At 51.9% G+C, this 18,485-nt stretch overlaps 2 protein-coding genes and 1 long non-coding RNA gene across 4 annotated transcripts; 1 reads left to right on the top strand and 2 right to left on the bottom strand.

The window, feature by feature from the left end:
- The first annotated feature begins 734 nt into the window (after positions 1 to 734).
- EXOSC6 (exosome component 6) lies at positions 735 to 3,491 on the top strand. Its single transcript, XM_083453356.1, has one exon. It carries the CDS (start codon positions 881 to 883, stop codon positions 2,036 to 2,038), a length of 1,158 nt encoding a protein of 385 aa, XP_083309482.1. The 5' UTR covers positions 735 to 880; the 3' UTR covers positions 2,039 to 3,491.
- Positions 3,492 to 5,143: 1,652 nt separating this feature from the next.
- Positions 5,144 to 18,214, bottom strand: LOC310683450 (RNA-binding Raly-like protein). Of its 2 annotated transcripts, none has more exons than XM_083453357.1 (7): positions 17,956 to 18,214; positions 16,362 to 16,440; positions 8,826 to 8,876; positions 8,503 to 8,651; positions 7,413 to 7,526; positions 6,426 to 6,580; positions 5,144 to 5,526 (listed from the first exon to the last, which is right to left on the bottom strand). In XM_083453357.1, exons 1-7 carry the CDS (start codon positions 17,990 to 17,992, stop codon positions 5,488 to 5,490), a joined length of 624 nt encoding a protein of 207 aa, XP_083309483.1. In that variant the 5' UTR covers positions 17,993 to 18,214; the 3' UTR covers positions 5,144 to 5,487. The 2 variants fall into 2 exon arrangements, with proteins under 2 accessions (XP_083309483.1, XP_083309484.1); XM_083453358.1 differs by having other exon boundaries at positions 8,826 to 8,873; positions 17,956 to 18,196.
- On the bottom strand, positions 10,308 to 16,355 carry LOC310683451. Its single transcript, XR_014514422.1, has 2 exons — positions 15,365 to 16,355; positions 10,308 to 15,045 (listed from the first exon to the last, which is right to left on the bottom strand). It is a non-coding gene; the product is annotated as an uncharacterized lncRNA (long non-coding RNA).
- Positions 18,215 to 18,485: the final 271 nt, after the last annotated feature.

Below are 18,485 nucleotides of genomic sequence, written 5' to 3' on the forward strand. Positions count from 1 at the left end.
TTCACCCCATCGCTTCCTCCCACATCGTTGCTCTTGTTTCAGAAGCTGGCTTGGGGAAATCAAGCCCAGTTACTGCCAATTGCACTTTGGATGACACGGGAGGTTGCGGTTAACCAAAAGGGGTATGGAGACCTGCAAATTCCTTCTAACATACTAACAGAATGTGACAGAGGGCATGACTTTATAAAATAGTGCATAGCGCTAATCTTGTTTGATGTGGGCCAGAAGAGGGGAGCAGTGTGGCTGTCAGGGCAGTGGGTGACTCAGCCCAAGCAGTTTTGGGACTTTGACCAGGACAGTGAGGTCAGCTGTGCCCACTTGCTCATGGGTGTTTGTGATGGCAATACCTTTCTCTGTCCTGGTTAAAGCTGCACAGAGTGGTGCTCTGGCACTTGCAATATCATGTACATCTTGGAGGCTGAGCTGCAGGTTTGTGGCTTCTGCTAGTCCAGAACATAAGTGAGGGCTCAGCCCAGTTTGGAGGCTCTCCACCCACCACCTTCCTCTTCCCTGAAGAAAGGCAGAAAAAGCATAGCTGTGCCTTGTTTTAAGCCTATATGCATCAAGCTCTGATATTTCCCTAATAGTGAGCGAGGCTGCTGAGTGCCAAGAATCCCACTTCTAAGATGTAAGCAGTGATAACACAGTGGGGAGAGCTGTACGCAGCTGGTCGGAAAAGCTAGGAACTCTGAGCTGGAAATCCTGAGTTTGTTGCTGTAAAAACTTGTCTGTTGCCAGTTGGAGAGGGAGGGCACCGTGTGGGTAACACCCCAAAACTAAGGCACACGCAGCTTCCAACCCATCATAAACTGCAAGAGCCCTGAATCTGCTTATTTCTTTGCCAAACTCAAAAAAATGGATATAAAATGGCTCTTTAATAATGGATAGCACTGGGGCACAACTCCCTCCAACCTGGCCACCGGCTCTTCTGGCTGGAGCTAAGATGAGCTGGAATCCACGGGGAGCCTGGAGGCTTCCTTCTCAGTACAGGATACGCAGCTGCTGGGATGTGGGAATCGAGACGCTCTCCCTGCCTCGACGGGTGTCTGCGAGGCTGCAGGTCCCCTCTCCGCCACGGCGCACTTTCGGCGCTAAACCGGCCGTGCGCCTCGGAAGCGAAGCCGCTGCTCCCTCCGCCTGTCCCTCCCTCGAGCAGCTTCCTCTTCCCCTTCCGGAGCGCGGCGCGCCAGCAGCCGAAGAAGCCATGCCGCTGGACCACCGCCGGGTGCCGGGGCCGGAGGAGTCCCAGACGCCACTGCTCTTCGCGCCCGTCGAGGCGCCGGAGGTTCCGCTCCGCGACCCGACGGTGCTGCAGCCGCTCTTCGCCCGCGCGGGGCTGCTGAGCCAGGCCAAGGGCTCGGCCTACGTGGAGCTCCACGGCGGCACCAAAGTGCTGTGCTCGGTGGCCGGGCCGCGCGAAGCCGGCGGCGGGGCGGGCGCGGCGGCTCCGGGCGAGCCCCGCGGGCGGCTGGTGTGCGAGTTCCGACGCGCACCCTTCTCGGGGCGCGGGGCGCGCATCCGCCCCAGCGAGCGGGAGCCCGAGCTGGCGCTGGCCCTGCAGGAGGCACTGGAGCCGGCCGTGCGCCTGGCGCGCTACCCGCGGGCGCAGCTGGAGGTGAGCGCGCTGCTGCTGCAGGACGGCGGCTCGGCGCTGGCGGCCGCGCTGTGCGCCGCGGGGCTGGCCCTGGCCGACGCCGGCGTGGAGCTCTATGACTTGGTGGCGGCGTGCGCGCTGTGCCGGGCGCCGGGCGGAGAGTGGCGCCTGCAGCCCAGCGAGCCCGAGGAGCGCGCCGCCGACGCCCGCCTCACCGTGGCGCTCCTGCCCTCGCTCAACCAGGTGGCCGGGCTGCTGGGCAGCGGCGAGGGAGGGCCCCCCGACAGCTGGGCGCAAGCCGTGCGCCTCGGCCTCGACGGATGCCAGCGTCTCTACCCGCTGCTCCGACAGAGCCTCCTGCGCGCTGCCAAGCGCCGACCCGCGCCGGGCACCCAAGCGCCGACCGACACAGACACGGCCCAGCCTCCCGCCGCCACCGCCTGAACTCCGGGAACTTCTCGGCCTGCGCCTTGCCGGACTCATCTTCCGATGTCTCTTTGGGTTTCGGCTGCATCGTGGTTTTGGATCCGGGATCTGAGCTTGGTTTACCCGACGTAGGTGGAATTGCCTGGCCTCCTCATTGGCGAGGAACGGCAACCACGGTGGGCCCAGTCGCGATCCAGGGAAGGCGAGACGACCCCTTTTCCCCTGGAGGGCAGGCCACATCCACACGAGACAAACTCTGCAGCTCCGCGCTCTTTGGGAGTGAAACTTCGACGGAGAGTGAGAGAGACTTCCGAAAGTCTACCGCACCACCGTCAGACCCAGAAAGCTAGTTTATTAAACGTGCCGGGAATTATTGCTCAGTGTAGTTTTCACCCAGTTCCTGGGATTGGGGAGAAAAAAATCTGCTTTAAATGTTGTAAATATCTGATGTGTGTGTGTGCATGTGCGCACAGTCTGAGTCTCAAGAAAAACAAAAAAAGGGTTATTTGCTGCTGGTTGAATCCAAAGTTCTACCATGGTCTGAGTTTTCAAATTGCTATGATTATCAGTTTGGGGTAGGAATCTGCATTTGTTCATTAGTCCAGTGTTGTTGGCAGCTATGTTTGCTTTCAAAATTCCAAAGTTTAAAAATATTACACTTCGAAAATGTCAAGGAACAAAATGGGTTAATCCACACATCCTGCTTCTTAACCTGCTTTCTTGGAAAGTTACCCTCATTTCAAAGGCGTTTCCATCCAAATCAGTGCATTTTGAATTGAGGCAATTGTCAGTAAGGTGACATCATTCTCTGCATTCCTCCCCACTTCCCTGAAACTCCTTGCTTTAAGACAAAAAATTAAAAATCAGCATTTTCTCATAGGAAATACGGCAAGTTTATTTCTTTTTTTGTATTGGCTAAATGCTTGTTGCTGAAATTACTTTGGTGTTTTTCAACTTTGGGTCCTCAGATATTATTGGGACTACAAGTCCCATTATCTCATCTGTTAATCTGGATAGGGATGGTGGGAAGTTTAGCTCAACATCTGGGGACTAAAGGCAGAACACTGTATTAGACTACTTCATTATGTGAAATCTCCTTTTGCAGACCCGTGGTGTAATAAATTGTGTGGGACCTCCCTTGTTAAAAGGTCAACCTCAAATGGGCATCCTAAAGACTGAAATGGTTTCTTCTTGCAGAGGTGATGGAAGTGAGCCAGTAACTGGTAATGGGATCAAGGTGGATGTAGAGTGATCAGCTAATTTGGCAGCGAGTTGCAGGTTGACTATTCAGTGGCCACTTCCAGCACAATCTGCTTCTGTCTTGGACTCATTAATACTTGGTCTGATTTACTGGGACCTACTAGTATCTTGTAATATGCAAGGCTTGAGAACTTGTTCTTCATGGAGAAAAGTTGATTAGATACTTGTAATAAAGTCTCTTTTTATAATTAAAATACACTATTTTGCATAACTTAAGGCTTTTTGGTTTTTATGTCTTCTCCCTCTTACTCTCACTGTGGAGTGGATGCAGTTGTCTTCAACAGTTTCAAATTCAGGAACCACTTTTAAGCCAAACCCACATTTGGGACCCCATGTCTTGTTTTCTTGCCATGTATTTGCACGGTGGGAACGCTGCTGTTGTGATCAGGTTTAGATCAGACCATAATTCAGCATTGGGTCCTAGGCCACCAGTTGAATTCTACTAGTGTAGTGTGTATTTATGCTAAAGTAGGGAATCATCACGAAGAGTCGGACACGACTAAACAACAACAAAGTGTGTATTTATGGACTCCAGCGTTTACTAGAGTGTCAACGAATGGAGTAAACTGGGAAAAGGAAGATTGAAAATGAGCTACTCTGTAAAATCTGGAATAGCACAAAAGGTGCCCACACAACTAGATTAGGGTTCAGGTTAGCATAGCCAGAAATAAACCCTGGCAGTGAGATAAGCACCAATATATTTAGGTTTAAAGCGAGGTCACATGCATATCTTTTGCTGGTCTGGTGCAACAATGCCCTGAAAAAATGGTTACTGGGATAAGCACATTATAAAACCATGCATCTTGTGGATGGGTTTCCTAGAGCATTCTAGGGATGTGCCATCTCTTTAAGAAAATGGTCTGAACTCAGAGCAGTAGCTCTACGAAGCTCACGGGCAACGCACATGCCCAGTGCTATTATAGAAGACTGAGAAGGCCAGCCGGTAGACCAGTGGATTTTACAAGTTCAAACATATTTGCAAAATGTACTTGCGGTAATAACTCCTGTCTTTGTTGTCTGGTGGTGCAATAAAGCAGCAGCTAACCATCTACACAAGGGACACTTATGGTTTTGCAGAATATTTGTTCCCCCTCCCTGCAGTAATAGAAATCAGGGTTAGGGGATGGCACTGACAGAAAGCAAAGCACTGCTTCAGGTTGAGCAGCTGGGAGCCACAAACGCAAACACCTTTAGAAGGGATTAAGCCCTATATGAAGGAAAAGACTACCAGTGACAACTAGGCACAATGGCTGCATGCCACCTCCAAAGCGGCACATAGATGCCTCTAAACATGGGTCCCTGCTGGGAAACTGTAGCAGGAAAAGCCTTTGGTTGTCATCTGGGCTTTCCAGAAGCACCCAACCAGCTTCTGGGGCAAACAGGATGCTGGATTAGACCTGCAATGGGAATTCTTCAGCCCTCCAGATATTTGGCTGAAGTTCTTCCATTATCCCTGACCATTGGGCATGTGGGTCCAGGCTGATGGAAGCTGGGAGAACAACATCTGGGGCGCTACAGATTTCCCATCCCTGGATTGGATGGGCTTTGTGTCTGATCCCACAAGGCTTCTCTAGAGTTTAGAGCAGCCTTTCCTAACCTGGTGGCGTCTGGATGCTTCGGACTACAACTCCTCAGCCCTAAGCCAAATTGAGCAATGGTCGGGGATGATGAGAGTTGCAGTCCAGCAACATCTGGGGGGCTGGGGACTCCTTTGCCCCCATACCTGGGAGGAAGCCCCACTGAAGCTCATGGGATGTACTTCTGAGCAGACACGTCAGGCTCAGAAATGGTAAAAGGCAGCAATCAATCTGGTCTGGCACATGGTAAATCTGTAGCTAAGACAGGACAGCAAGCAACACATCGTTATCAGTAGGAGATGGCAACTGCTTTATTTTTTGTTTAATGCTGAGCTGGGCAAGTGCGAAGTTGGCACTGCCTGCTTTGCCCACCCGTCTCCCACATTGGCATATTTTAATTTTCACAACAAAGAACACCAAGCTGCTTCTCCCTCGAACGCGCCACAGGAGTCTCTCTCTGCCAGGCCAGAAAAAGGTGCGAGGGAGACCGTGGTGGGCCTCTCGGCCTCTGCACCAGCCCTGACGGCAGGGAACTGACGCCGGACGCAGCACCGGCCAGAGGCATCGGAAGGAATACAAAACACAGGAAGGAAACGCCGGGCAAAGGGGTTGGGGGCACTCCAGGTCCTCTTACTGGCTGCCTTCCAGGTCCAACGTGTGATTCCTTGCCTGCAATGAAAGAAGAGGCTTTGTCAGCCTCGTCCCTGAGGCATAACTCGGCATTTTCTCTGTTGAATCCTCAGCCCCAATCTGCGCTGCATATTTAAAGCAGAGTCGAAGCACTTTAGAAGGGCACAGCTCCCCCCACCAAATAATCCTGGGAACTGCAGTTTGATAAGGGTGCTGAGAGTAAATAGGAGGCACCACCTATTCATCCGGGGAGCTACAATTCCCAGAGTTCCCCGAGAAAAGCGGGAATGGTTGCTAAACTCCTCTGAAGAATTTGGGCCCCTGGTGCTTGCTCTGCAAGTCTCCCCCTCCCCATGTCCCTCTGGCCATCTTGCCTCTATGATAGGCACAGTCCCTCCTAGTCACATGACAAACACCACATTGATCAAACCAAAACCATTCAAATATTCAACATTTGATGATGGCCGTGACCTGACCTTTGTGGAGTTTGTGGGCTTCCAATAGCCTGACAGAGCTCCTTGCAGCTCTCCCGCCCCAGAACTTGCAAGGTGTGTGTCTCTGTCTGTCTTGGGGCACATAATGAGATACACAGCTACAGCCCTTGCTTAATGGCGCAGATGCCGGCAAGGCAGAAAAGCTTAGGAAACGGTGCAGCCTTGCTTTGCACAAAAAGGCAGAGGGGGAAGGCTCAGTGGGCTCTTGCAATAGACAATCCTGAGAGACCCCGGTAGCTTTTTCTGCATAAGGTATCACCTTGACCATTGACGCTCTGGACAGGTGTGGCTTGCAATGTTGTAGTAATAAAATGCAGTACTGTATCTGCATGGTATCACACAAAAAACCGCATTGCGTTCCTGAATTTCCACTGAAGAGGGAGAGATCTGCAGCCTCACGGTTGCTCCCCTTCTTGCTATTCCGCCCTCGGCACTGCCACTCACCGCCTCTTCGGTGTCTGTGCTCTCCTCTGCACTGTCCACCTCCGGCAGAGCAGCCCGGCCATCCTGCACAGGGCTCTCCTTCCTCCTGGTGGTCTCCCCTGCTGAGTAGGAGGCCTCTGTGCTGGCGACTGCTTTCTTCTTGACCTCCTTGGAGCCTGAGGGATCAGACAAAGGCAAGCAGGCCACCTTACACCACCTTACCATTCACCACACTTTTCTGCACCACCTTTTTCCTGGCGCCGGGTGCCACTTGTGGTGCCCCCAGGCAGTCTCCGACCATGGCACTGAGCCTAGGTTTGCTATGCTCCAAGCACAATTCAAAGTGTTGGTGCTGACCTTTAAAGCCCTAAACGGCCTCGGTCCAGTATATCTGAAGGAGCGTCTCCACCCCCACTGTTCTGCCCAGATGCTGAGGTCCAGTGCCAAGGGCCTTCTGGTGGTTCCCTCGCTGTGAGAAGCCAAGTTACAGAGAACCAGGCAGAAGGCCTTCTTGGTAGTGGCACCCGCCCTGTGGAATGCCCTTCCACCGGATGTCAAAGAGAAAAACAACCACCAGACTTTTAGAAGACATCTGAAGGCAGCCCTCTTTAGGGAAGCTTTTAATGTTAAGTAGGTTATTGTATTTTAATATTCTGTTGGGAGCCGCCTAGAGTGGCTGGGGAAACCCAGCCAGATAGGTGGGGTATAAATAATAAAATTTATTATTATCATTATTATTGTTGTTGATGATGATGCCACAAGGCAGGTGCATCCTGCTCCACTGGGCCAGGTCCTGCACCTCAATGAGTTTACAGGCAGGCAGGAATCCTAATGATGCTCCAGCCCACAAACCTGCTATAGACAAGGAAGCTAGGATTTAGAATTTCTGGCCAGTTTTGTGACCAGAAAATCTGATCTTTGCTTTGTGTGCATGTGTGCTTGTGCCCAAGACCTGCAACAAAACGCTGCTGTTTATCCTTACAGCTCCTCGTCTCTGATGCGCCTCACCTGTGGGTTGCTCCCGTCGCTGGTCCATCCGGTCAAGGCTCTCCAGCAAGCTGTCCACCTGAGCTTTAATCTGACTTAGCTCTCCCTTGATGGAGTGCAGCTCCTCTGCTCGCACTGGAAGGGAAAGACAGCGTGAGCAGCCCAAACCATGTTACTGGCACCCCACAGAAACCTACGCAGGTAGGGAGGGGATCACACCAGCTCTTCACTAGTTCTGTGACTGGGAGGCTGTGCAGGGAGGCTACAAGTTGTGTCCAAGTGCGTGGATCAAAACTGCAGTCAGCTGGCTGAGCTCATGGAAGCTGTGGTGGGCAAGGAGCTCATATTTACAAATCAAAAGGGCCTTGGCACATGCATGGATACAAAGGTGCATAGGAAGTGTTGCTGTTTTTTGAACTCAGAGCCCAAACGAAGTACCGTATTCTCACCCACAAATAAGCCACTTCTTTAAAATTCAAGGGAGGGGGGGAGAGAAAAAAAGACAATACTCGAATATAAGCTGCTCCCTTAAAATTGTGTCTTGTGCTGGTGGTCCTAGGAGCTACGCACTATAGTGGTGCCCGCCATCTTGCCTCACTTGTCTCATAAAAGTCGATTTTTGTAAGGTCGCGAATTTAAGCCACACTTTAACTTTTCATGGTCGGAATTTGGGGGGAAAGTGTGGCTTATATTCAGGCCAATATAGTAAACATGTTTCTGCGAGAAACACATCAGGACGAGATAAATGGAAACAAAACAATAGAACCTGTACCCCAAAGACTGGCTGGTGAGTGCAAAACAACACGTGAAATTCCTTTCGTTCCCCATCTCCCTGACTACTGTTTCCCAGTTCACTGCCTGCTTTACACCCTTCCATGAGATTTCCTGCTCTTCAGCTTTGCTCCCTTTTAGACCCTCTTCCTAGCCCGCAGGCCACCCAGGTGCTCGCCAGTGTGGGGTTTTAGTCACATCCAAACAGACTGCTTTTCCGTCCCTCAGAGAGCCTGGACTGCAAACATTCTTGACAGGCTCGTTCATTGTCGGCGCTAAATGCTGAAAGAGTGCCCCCGGCACCTGGGACACCAGGCCCTCTCTGCCCCAAAGCGCTTACACTTCGTTCGGCCTGCCGTGGAGCCGCTGCTGCCCCTCAGCCCTGCGTGGGGACCCAAGCTGGCCTTGCCCCCGGCCCCCAAGTGGCTTCTCCTGGCCTTGACCGGGATGTGACTGATGAGCGGGGGAATCTTCTGGTACTCGTAGACCCTGCAGGAAACGAGAGCAAGAGGGTCAGTTGCAGAATCCCCTTGAAACCACCGCTCAAATGCGAGCGAGGGGGTGTTGCTGAGGTCCAAGGACATGGTGGGGGAAACCCACTCCCACTCGTTATGTTGATGGGCAGGCCAAATGAGGGAGGGAGAGCAAAGCCCCAAAACGCACCTGTAGGGCAAATCCTCTTTATAGAGCTCATAGTCCAGGTCGCAGGTGCTGCTGCAGACAAGAGAAGAAAAGGTAATTCGGCGCCATTTCATGCTTCTCAACATCCTCCGCTGCACCATGAGACAGGCGCATGGAAAATTGCCTTTGTATTTTTCATTGTTAAGTAAATCCCCAAATATTTTGCTTTTTTCACTCGTTGCAATCCAGTTGCTTCTTCTAAATCCTTTTTGCTCTGATTATCCATATTTTTAACCGTCATTTTCGTTTTTTCTTTATTTAATCTAAAGCCTGCCACTTTTCCAAATTCTTCCATTTTCTCTAAAAGTTTCTTTGTACTATGAATTGGATTTTCCACCATCACAATCATATCTGCAACTGCCCTGATTTTATAAACATTTTCCCCTAGTGTTATGCCTTTTATTTCCTGCACTCCTGGCCCAGAGCTGGGGGAGCTGGGGGGGGGGCAGATATCCCTGGGCTCCAGCTCTTATCAGCCCCAGCCAACAAAGCCAATAGCTAAAAATGATGGGAGTTGGGAGTTCCTGTGCTATCTGAAGGGCCACAGGCACCTCACCCTCACTCTAACCACTGTATCACGCTGCCCCTCCATCTCTACATTGCCTTTCTGCCGCCTTGTGACAATTTTTGTTAGAAACAAGACTTGTGTTGCCGCACACATCTCAAATGTTGACCTGCCACAGGAGGCAGCTCTATCGACTCCTCGGGTGCTTTGGCTTGAATAAAGGAAGGTTGCAAAACGGGAAGTAAATCTGGGTTTTGTAACTAGTCAGCATGACAGGAGTGTATATGCGGCAGCATATTTAGCATGCCAAATCATGCATGGTGCAAGCTCCCCTGTGCAGGTTTTAGGCATTCAAGTGCATATTCATTTCCCAGTTTATACTGGCCCTGGTGCACCTGAGACTAAAGAGGAGAAAGGTTAGTAATGCTTTAGTTGCAGGGGTGCCAGCAACCCCCCTTGACTTCAGTTGTGATTGGGAGGTTGGACTAGATGAGCCTTGGGGGTCCCTTCCAACTCTACAATCCTACGATTCCGTCCCTTCTGGCTGCTCCCTCAGCTACTGTTCCAGAGGAGTACTGCGGGAGGAATGATTTGGCTAAAACTGAAGGGATCAGGGCGGGAGAGGGGGTTGAGTTTTCAGATTTCTTTAAGCCACTCTGCCTTTTCTCCAATAATTTGAGCACTGGAGGAGGTAGCCAGAAGGGAAGGGGGGGCAGAGGAATGAATGCAAAACAACCAGATCCTAAACAGTTATTGCAATATGTCAAACGTTACGTAATTATATTCTATATTAAAACGTATATTTATGCCACTTGAAAGCGAGTGCCTGCCACTTATCCCTTTTTCCCCAGAGCATTTGTGGTCGCTGGAAGGTAGGGGCTGGTTTACTCCTTTTATCCCAGTAGAATCCAGCCTGCAGGATTTACCTTCTGTTCCCACAAGTAAAAGAACCAGGGGAGTTTTCTTTTCTTTTTAAAATGGAAGTTGAAGGTAGGGCAACCTTAAGCACCCAGCACCTCCCTTATGGCTACAAGCTCTGCTGGCCTGTGGGGAGGAAACAGGCCCAGGAGCCTTTTCCAGACACTGGAAGGGGCAAGAACATCCTCCAGGACCCCAAACCAGGGAAGACAAGGCGGTGCCCCCCCCCCCCAAGAGGAGCTCCAGCTCCTAAACCCCCTGACCGCTGATGGGAATTGTAGTTTGACAACACCCGGCCTCCCCTTTGGCCAAAGTGTGGGGAGTGAGATTGGGTCAAGCTTCTTTCAGGGAGAAACTCGCTCTATCCGGAGCGGAAGAATCAGCCCGGACCCCCACCCTCCACCCCCTGCTGATCTTCCATCAGAGATTCTTGATTTTACATTTCACGGATGGTGGTTTCTGTGTGCCATCTGCCTCCCCTTCAGGTCCAAATGGAAAGGGGCGGAGGGGGGAAGGCTGTAAGCAGGAACGCCTCCCCTGAAGGAAGGTGCTGATGTGCCTGTAATAAATCTCATGCCACATGAGCAAGCGAAAGAACGGGGAAGAAACGCTGTGGCGAAGCCCCATGGACTGATCTGGCCCACCCCAAAGCGGGGGGCTCTGGGCCCTTTCATCCCCCGCATGACATTTTTTAAACAGGGTGTGTGTGTGGCTTTTCTCTGCACTACATTGCAAGCTGCACCTGCCAACATTCCCTCTTCCCGACGGGACTATTAAAAGGCACACGAGTCCCGAACGGTGTACGGCTGTGGCTTCGTTTCCCGGGAAACCAGCTAGGCCGTCCCCGTCCCCCCAGACGGAGCGGGAGTCTTCCACTTCGCTGCCCTCATCCTGGCCCAGCATTCCTGCCCAGCTTCTCCCACGCAAGAGCCTTTGCCCAAGTGGAAAGCTTGCACAAATCCGCTCATTTGATCCAGGAAGAGGGTCCAGAATCAAGGGGGTGGGTGGGGGCTGAGACCCCCTTATTTCCAACTCCCTCTGGCATTCAGGGGTGTGTGTGTGTCAAATTCTATCTACAGAGCCAGAAAGTGATTGCCATCCCACAAGGGAGTGCGTGGGAGCCAAGTTGCCAGACATCGCCGGGAATGTTTTGCAGAATAATTGAAAAAATTTTCAGCTCCGCTTCCTCTCGGAAGCCTCCCCCTCGCTGTGCATCTGCACCGTCAATCTCTGTAGTGGCTGCCTCGATGCCAGGAGATTGTTTTGTGCAGCTTATCTCTGCCTGTCCACCTCAGGAAATCTCCCTACCACAGCAGCAGACATGTCCCAGGGGTGATGGCTTGTCCATCTCATAAAGGAAGGGCTCTGGCATTGGCCAAACTGGCTCTGGAAGGTGGCGGGGAGGCGGGGAGCCTCCCCTCCACCCTTTGGCCCAACCACACAAGGTGAACAGGACAGCCATCATTCCCCCTCACTGCAAGAAGTGAAGTTACAGGGCCTTCTCGGCAGTGGGCCTTCTCGGCAGTGGTGCCCTCCCTATGGAATGCCCTCCCTTCAGATGTCAAGGAGATAAGGAGCTACACAACTCTTAAAAGACATCTGAAGGCAGCCCTGTATCGGGAAGCTTTTAATGTTTGATGTTTTGTTATGTTTTTATATGGGCTGGAAACTGCCCAGATGGGTGGGGTATAAATTATTATTATTATTAAAGAATTCTGCAGCTACATGCCCGGTGTGGCAAAAGGACTCTTTCTATCCTATGATTCTACACATACAGAGGTCTTTAAAAAAAAATGCCTAGGGGAATGTCAACAGCCAGTTGCGGCCACCATTATTTTATTCTGAGACTGCTCACTGAAGAATGGGGCAGGTAATGGGGAGACGTTCTCCTGGGGTGCCTTGGTAGTCATCTTATTGTATAGCCAGCCCTGCAAGTCTCAAACACTGCTGTCCTCTGGTTGATGTTTACTTGACCCATGTTTTGCAGATTAAAAGAATTTTTTAAATTGTTTTATAAGGAACCCCAAAAAAATCCCAGAGCAGAACCAGGAGGACTGCCACCGGTAGAAGGGGCGACTGGTCGTCCCTTCCCCATAACTAGCAGAATCATAAGAACTTGCACAAAATAAACCAGCACATTTGCACGGCTAATTTCGTACAGGCCACAGAATGCACAGAATGGGTGTGTCGTTATCTTTAGGGAGAATACACAGACCCTGGCTTATGGAACGGGGTTTTCTTTCTGCATCACAGCCCTTCTTCCTCTGGCTCCAACAGACCAGATTTCTTGAAGAGCGTCGAAGAAAGGGCAGGAAAGTGTGTATCTTACACAAGAGACACTTTGGATGGCCTGAGCTTTGGTAGGCAAGAACCTGAGTGATGGAGGATGCCTGATGAAGGCCTGCGAAGGCGAAGGCCATAATAAAACCTATTGCTTTCCTGTGGTTGCTCCTCTCCTCTTTCACAGGCTCTTGTATGCAACGGGGCAGATCCTGGATCTCAGCCAGTGCCAAACCCAGGCAGGGGCCAAATGGTGGAGGAGGAGAAGGCCTGCGAACCAGGGAGGGTGCTCAGCTCTCGGGCCTATTCCTCTGGGCTGCAGTACAAAGGGAGCTATAGGGTTTCAGAAGGATTGAAGAATGGCTCACACCCCCGGCAATAGCAACACCCCTCCTTTTAAAGGCACGGCGAGACGGCACATTGGCAGCCACAAGGGGAGCCGAAGCCAGGAATTTGGGAAAAGCTGTTGCGTAGCAGCTATTGTTTGCCCCTCCAAGTTATTTTGGGAGGCTTTGTTCAGTCCTTTTGTTTTCCAAGTTTCCATCTGTGGGTTCAGCAACGCTGGCTCTTACTCCTGTGACCACAGGCCTGCAAGGCCACAATCCTGGGGGTGGGTGGGTGGAATTGCCTCAGTTCCCTCCAGCGTTTGCTCTCCTCCAGACCCCACTGATTTCCCCTAGGCACATCTTGAGGACACCTCTTCCCAGAGCAGTCTCACCCAGGACCCAGTGAATCGGTACCAGGCAGCCACCATTTTAAAATCTCCAACCATGTCCCAAAGCAGCCTTATGGCGGATGTTCTGTGGCATTGTGGGAAATTTAAGATGGCCGCTTGCAGCCACCTTGTGCAAGGGCTCCAGGACAGGGGTCAGCATCAGTTAGGGGAGCTTGGGCTTACTAGGAAACTGTCCTTTACGCCCTCAGTTAAACGACAATTCCCAGGATTTATAGCAAGTTACATTTAACCTCCTCCGTCAAAACAACTCATTGAGAGACAGAGTTGTTATGCATCCTGAATTTCTGAGTCCAAGAGATGGAGAGAAAAGCTGTCCTAGTGGGCTGCTCTCTCCTAGAAGGAACAGGTCAATAGCTTGGAGGTGTTCCTGGATTTGGCCTTCTCACTGGAGGCTAGGATGACTTCATTGACTAGGATTGTATTTATAAAAATAAATAAATAGGAGTGCCTTTTACCAGCTCCATCCGGTTTGCTGGTTTTGGACAAAGACACCTTGACCACAGTAGTCCATGTTCTGGTAACTTCCTGACTGCCATACTACAAGGTGCTCTACATGGGGCTGCCCTTGAAGACAACTCAGAAGCTTCAAATGATCCAAAATGCAGTGGCAAAATTACCGGCTGGGGTTCCGCTTATAACAGACACAACTCCTGTTATAATTGCCAGTTCATTTCCATGGCCAATTCAAGGAGCTCACACTGGTGTTTAAAACCCTGAACGGCTAAGGCCACAAATATATGAAAGCTTGCCTCCTTTCCCTACAGACCCTCTCAGGTGTTGAGATCAGGCAGAGAGGTCTCTCTCTCTCTTTCTTTCAGGGCTGGGCTTCCTCAGCTTTGGTAATGCGTAAGTGGCCACCCAACCATTTCCCGAGTCTGCTTCCAGACAGGTGTTTGGGATGTATTTTTGCAGCATCTGCACAACTGCGTTGGCATCAAAACACCATCTCTTATCCCCCGCCCATTTACCCTTTCTGCAGGGGAAATCCAATCATCACAAGAAATCCTGTTGCTAGCAACTCATCGGAGATATCTCAACAGCCCGCTCACAATTTTTTTGTGCTAAGATGCACCGAGAGCCTCTCAGGGCTATGAAGCAGGATACCAATTGTTCTAAATTAATAATAAAACCAACCCCATCCCTGTCTGGGAGCACCCCTAACCTCCTGTTCTGTCTTGCCTTTGCCCTGGAGCAGATTCTGTCCTACCTACAAGCTGCTCATGTCACAGCTCCTTCACACAGGGAGATCAGGCAGAGATTATGACTGGATAACCAGTACCGGATCCCACCAGAATCTAAGAGGACGGGAAAAGAGTCTTGCGGTCACTGCCTCCCTCCACCCCCCACGACTTCCTCTTCTCAACAGCTACAACCAAACAATTTCCATTACCAGCCATATAAATAAATAAATGCAGAAAAAACCAACAAGCCACCCTTCTGCCTAATCCCAGGGTTATAATCTGTTTTCTTGGCAGCAGAATACCCTCCACGTGAGGATCTAGATGAAGCAAAGCGGCGATAGAAGAGCACAGTGCTCGTCCCTCTCACTACAGCCCTGGAAAATAGGAAAGTGAATGCAGCCCATGCCTGTGAAACAGGGTGGCACCAAAAAGAAAGCAGAATAGCAGCCAGGCCAGGTTAGTGGCTTTGGGGGGGTGGGTTCCACAACCGCAATGCTACCATAGAAAAAACCCTCCCCCTGGAGTCGGCCTGAGAGAAAACTGGTAGTTGAAGCAAAGCTACAAATACGTTTCCCGCATGGACTGCAAGAAGATCAAACGTATCCATTCTTAAGGAAATCAGCCCTGAGTGCTCACTGGAAGGACAGATAGTGAAGCTGAGGCTCCAATACTTTGGCCACCTCATGAGAAGAGACGACTCCCTGGAAAAGACCCTGCTGTTGGGAAAGATGGAGGGCACTAGGAGAAGGGGACGACAGAGGACGAGATGGTTGGACAGTGTTCCCGAAGCTACAAACATGAGTCTGACCAAACTGCGGGAGGCAGTGGAAGACAGGAGTGCCTGGCGTGCTCTGGTCCATGGGGTCACGAAGAGTCGGACACAACTAAACGACTAAACAACAACAACAACAATCATTTGATTGTCCCATTCTGGAGCAGCGGAAGCTTCCGAACAGTTTGCAAGAGCAGCCCCACTTATCACTTACTGCAGTAGTCAAGCCTGCACCTATGCCTTGGGCTTCCATGCTCCCCCTTCCTAGCACTGCCTCCAGCTTTGCATGTCATGAGCTAATGAAGGGAAAAAAGCAATCCATCTGAGGGCAGCTGGAGTCCAGTTGCAAGAGGCACAGAAATATAGCAAGCAGCACATTTCTTGGCCAGAGGATAAGCGGTGGCTGGAAACTTTCAGTTACCAGAGCATGAGGAGCTGTGGCAAAAACCGTCTGCCAGCAACTCGGGTGCAAAAAGCAGCAGCAACGCCTCCTGACTGGAGCCAAGCAGCCACTCTAGACCAAGCAGAGGCTTTTTTGAAATACACACAACGTTCCAACATCATGTCTGGACATTGTGGGGAATTTTAAATGGCAGCTTGTCAGCACCCAGTGGAGGAGGCTTGAGAAGGGCATCGGTGCTCAAATCCCCACTCAGTCATGACGCTCACCTCAGGGACCAGTCACCGCCTCTCCGCTTAATCTACCTCACAAAGTTGTTGTGGGGGATTAAAGGAGGTTGGGAAGAACTATGTACACCATCTTAAGCATCTTGGGACGGGGGAAGGTGGAACACGAAGGCAACAAGTGCAAATAAATAAAAATAAATAGTTCAGCACCAGCAACTAGGAATTCCATGCCAAGGGGTGCCCTGGAACTCAACCCAGGCAGTAAGTGGGTTGGAGAAGGAGATTCTCAGGGCCATTTCCGAGGGGGCGGGCACCATGACCAGGTCATAAGCAACTGGTACAACTCCCATCACCCCGAGTATTGACCTTGCTGGCAGGGGCTGATGGGAGCTGGAGTCCAACGACTCCTGGAGGGCCACACAGACTGCCCTTCCCTGCCTAGACACAGTAAACGGGATATTGCACAGCCGGATCCAATCCGTGGTGACAAAAGACTCACGGGTACAGGCCTCCGCTGTGTTGCCTCTTCTGGCTTGGCCTGGCGTGGCTCAGTTTAGGCTCCCGGGCCATGTCGAGATCTAGAGAAAGAGGAAGACCATGAGAGAGAAACCCCAGGGCAAGAAGGAGGCCAGAAGCCCAGGAGGGGGCAGGCTGGGTGGAGGCCGCTGTCACTCCAGAAGGGACCTCCTAATAAAGTCCAAGGCTGACCCCATCCAGCAGGGCAGATCCTTAGAACATCTCACAGGGATATAAACCAGCTTAGATTTTTCAGGTTTGTGTACAGACAAGAGTTGTCTCTATACTGTAAATACAAGGAACTGAAATGCATTATTATAATTATTATTAGGTATTATTAATTTATTTATTACTCACCCTAAGGGGAGGTTACAGCCCTAAAAACTATATAGCATTAAAAACAATTAAAGCAACTTAATGGTGTCAGCAGAGGCAGTGTCCCAGCATGGTGGGGGTGACCAAAGAGATGCCCCCCCCAGCCTCCCCATTCATTTACACAATCTGTCTACAAGGCAAATCAGAGCAGCATCTCATTATTGTCCTTTACTTGGCAGGACAGCAGGGAATAAAAAGACTTGCCTGCTCAACTGCATCTTAATACTATAACCAAGTTGAAAAATTAATTAGAACACCATGTTAAGTGTTTACATTTTTTGCCACTGGACTCTTGCCACACCTCTGAGGCTGGGCATGTGCTCCCTGGGCCTGGGCACCTCCAATTCCAGGGCACCATCAACGGCCCAGCATCAGGGGGACTTGAGCCGGAGCCCTTGGGCAACTGGCATGCTGGACCCAGGCATCCTGAGCCCCGTTTCCTGCAAGGCACAGAGAGAAATGTGGGGAGGGGTCCCGACTTCCTCATCCCAGGGCAAGGATGCTTCCTCTTGGTCTGGCAAGGGAAAGTTTCCCAGAATCTGAAGAGGCCAAAGTCTCAGGATGGACATAGAGGCCAGCAAGGGCCGGGGAGGGGGGGTCCAGTAACTTCTCCGTCCCACCCTCAAACGGCCTCCAAGTGCATCAACGCCCGGTCCCATGGCAGCTCCCCGCCTGGGGGTTCATAGAAGCCCCACCCCGAGACCCCTCCAAGTTGCCCTAGCCACCTCTTGCGCTGCAGGCCTCAAAAAAATAAAATAAAATAAAAATGCCAATTTCTCTCTTTCTTTTTTTAAAGAGAGAGCTCTCGTCAATCCTCATCCAACTTTCTTCCCACCCAGAGTTGGGCCCAGCAAAGATGTCTCTGAAGGATTCGGAAGCGACCCCCCCCTTGCTTCGTTCTGCAAGCAAGAGGCGCAAAGCAAATGGAAGGGCGCGCGCGTGCGCCCCTCCTGCGCAGCGAAATCAAAGGAGGCGGCATGGGGCTTTTGATGGGGACCCAGCGGATACACCCTCCTCTCCCCCCCCCCACGCTTCCCCCTTCCTCTTTTCATTGCTTCCGGGCGGTGGAGCCCCCGCTCCTAGTCCCCTTTTTGGGAGGAGGGCGACCTTCCCCCCCCCCCACTCCCAAGTACGCAACCCGGGGGTGAGGCGGGGGTTATGGAAGGAGGGGGGGGTAATACACACACACGAGCGGTACTCACAGCGCCAGCCCCCTTCCCGGCTGCCGAAGAGGGTCATGCCACCCCCAAGGGGGGGAGGGGAGGAAGAGGGGGGGAGCCCCACGCCCGGCCTGCCCAGCAGCGAGGAAGGGACGCCTTTCTCTCTCTCCTACGAGCCCCCAGCAAGGTGGTTGCAGCAGCAGCAGCAGCCTAGGCGCTCTTGGCTAAAGAAAGGAGGGTCTCTATCTGCCTCCCTCCCTCCCCAGCCTGAATGTCGGCCGGAGGAACGTACCATCTGCCCTGGTGAAGGGGGGGGAGACGAAGCAGGAGGGAACGAACCATCTCCGCCACCCAGCGGGGGGGGCGTTGTGGGAGGGGAGGGGCTGAGCTCCCACATAGACACACGCCTCTGCTTCTTGAGCTACCAGGGGGCTATTGCCTTGCAGGGGGGGGGGCGCCTTGCATGCTCCAGTCCCCTCCCCTCCCCCCGCGTAAGGAAATAGTGGGGGAGGTGGACGCCCCCCCCGGCTCTTCCGCGGCGCATGCGCGAAACTGCAAGGAACCCCCCCCCC

This window comes from Podarcis tiliguerta (genome assembly GCF_965153285.1).
Source record: "Podarcis tiliguerta genome assembly, chromosome: 8".
NCBI classification, from domain to species: Eukaryota; Metazoa; Chordata; class Lepidosauria; order Squamata; family Lacertidae; genus Podarcis; species Podarcis tiliguerta.